Source organism: Actinia tenebrosa, unplaced genomic scaffold, assembly GCF_029948245.1.
Source record: "Actinia tenebrosa isolate PJP-AT-01 unplaced genomic scaffold, QUT_ActTen_1.0 PGA_scaffold14__42_contigs__length_11649687, whole genome shotgun sequence".
Lineage (NCBI taxonomy): Eukaryota > Metazoa > Cnidaria > Anthozoa > Actiniaria > Actiniidae > Actinia > Actinia tenebrosa.
This window is the reverse complement of record NW_028292574.1, coordinates 7,681,182-7,682,432: the sequence shown is the minus strand read 5'-3', so window position 1 is coordinate 7,682,432 and position 1,251 is coordinate 7,681,182. Positions and strand designations below refer to the sequence as shown.

The window sequence follows — 1,251 nt, the reverse complement described above, 5'->3', positions numbered from 1 at the left end:
AAGATATTGATACCCCAAAATTAAGTGATCAAGAGAAGTCACAATGTGATAGCCCTCTAACAGTTAAAGAATGTTACGATAGCTTAATAGCTATGGGTAACAATAAAACACTTGGATTGGATGGATTAAGTAAAGAATTTTACTTGGCGTTTTGGAATGAGTTAGGAAAGATGATGGTTGATAACTTTAATTTTAGTTTTGAAGTAGGAACTTAATCAACTACTCAAAATCAGGTTGGAATAACGTTACTGGAAAAACCTGAAAAATATATACGATTTGTAGAAAACTGGCGCCCAATTAGCCTGATAAATGTTGATGCCAAAGTTTGTAGTAAGGTTTTATGCAATAGGATGTCTGATTTAATGCATAGATTAATACATCCCAACCAGGCAGCATTTGTGAAAGAGAGAAATATTGATGATCCATTGAGATTTATAGCTGATCTTTTTGATTATTTAGAAAGAAATGACAATTGTTCATATATTCTCTTTGCAGCAGATTTTCAGAAAGCCTTTGATTCTGTTGAGCATAACTTCATCTTTGCTGTTCTTCGATCTTATGGCTTTGGAGATGGTTTCGTTAGATGGATCAAAACAATCCTTACTAATTCTAAAAGTTGTATTATCAATAATGGAGAAGTTTCCGATTTTTTTGAGCTAAAACACGGAACCAAACAGGGAGATCCAATATCTCCATATTTGTTTATTTTGACAATTGAAATACTGGCCCAGATAATTCGTAATAACGAAGATATAAAAGGTCTACGGATTGATGAAAACGAGGAAGAGACTAAGCTGGTTTTGTTTGCGGACGATACAACGTTCTGTCTAAAAGACAAAAGTTCATTAGAAAAGCCTTAGAATGTCTAGAAATATTTCAAACTTATTCGTCCTTACAACTTAACTATGAAAAGTCTGAGGTTGGCTGGGCTGGTGCTAGAAATAAAGAATTAAATGAAACGAGAATTACAAAAAAAAAAAAGAAAAAAAAAAAGATTTTCACGCTAGTGGAGTTAAAATTCTCGGAATATATTTCTCTCATAATAAGGCGCTTATGCGTAATAATAACTTTGATAGGGTGTTTAAAAAAATTTAAATCCGTTTTGTCAATATGGAAAAAGAGAAACCTCACATTGTTTGGAAAAGTTCAAGTAATCCGATCGCTAGCAATTTCACAACTGTTATACGTTTCCTCAAAGATCGCTGTACTTCGCACATTTATAGCTAGTGTAGATAAGGAAATAACCAACTT

At 32.8% G+C, this 1,251-nt stretch overlaps 1 protein-coding gene across 1 annotated transcript; it reads left to right on the top strand.

Annotated features, from left to right (window-relative positions):
• Positions 1 to 350: 350 nt before the first annotated feature.
• On the top strand, positions 351 to 860 carry LOC148911395 (uncharacterized). Its single transcript, XM_089029363.1, has one exon. It carries the CDS (start codon positions 351 to 353, stop codon positions 858 to 860), a length of 510 nt encoding a protein of 169 aa, XP_088885489.1.
• Positions 861 to 1,251: the final 391 nt, after the last annotated feature.

What these genes read in the sequence shown, in the direction of transcription:
- LOC148911395 (XM_089029363.1), top strand. Translation starts at nt 351, where the DNA reads ATGTCTGATTTAATGCATAGATTAATACATCCCAACCAGGCAGCATTT.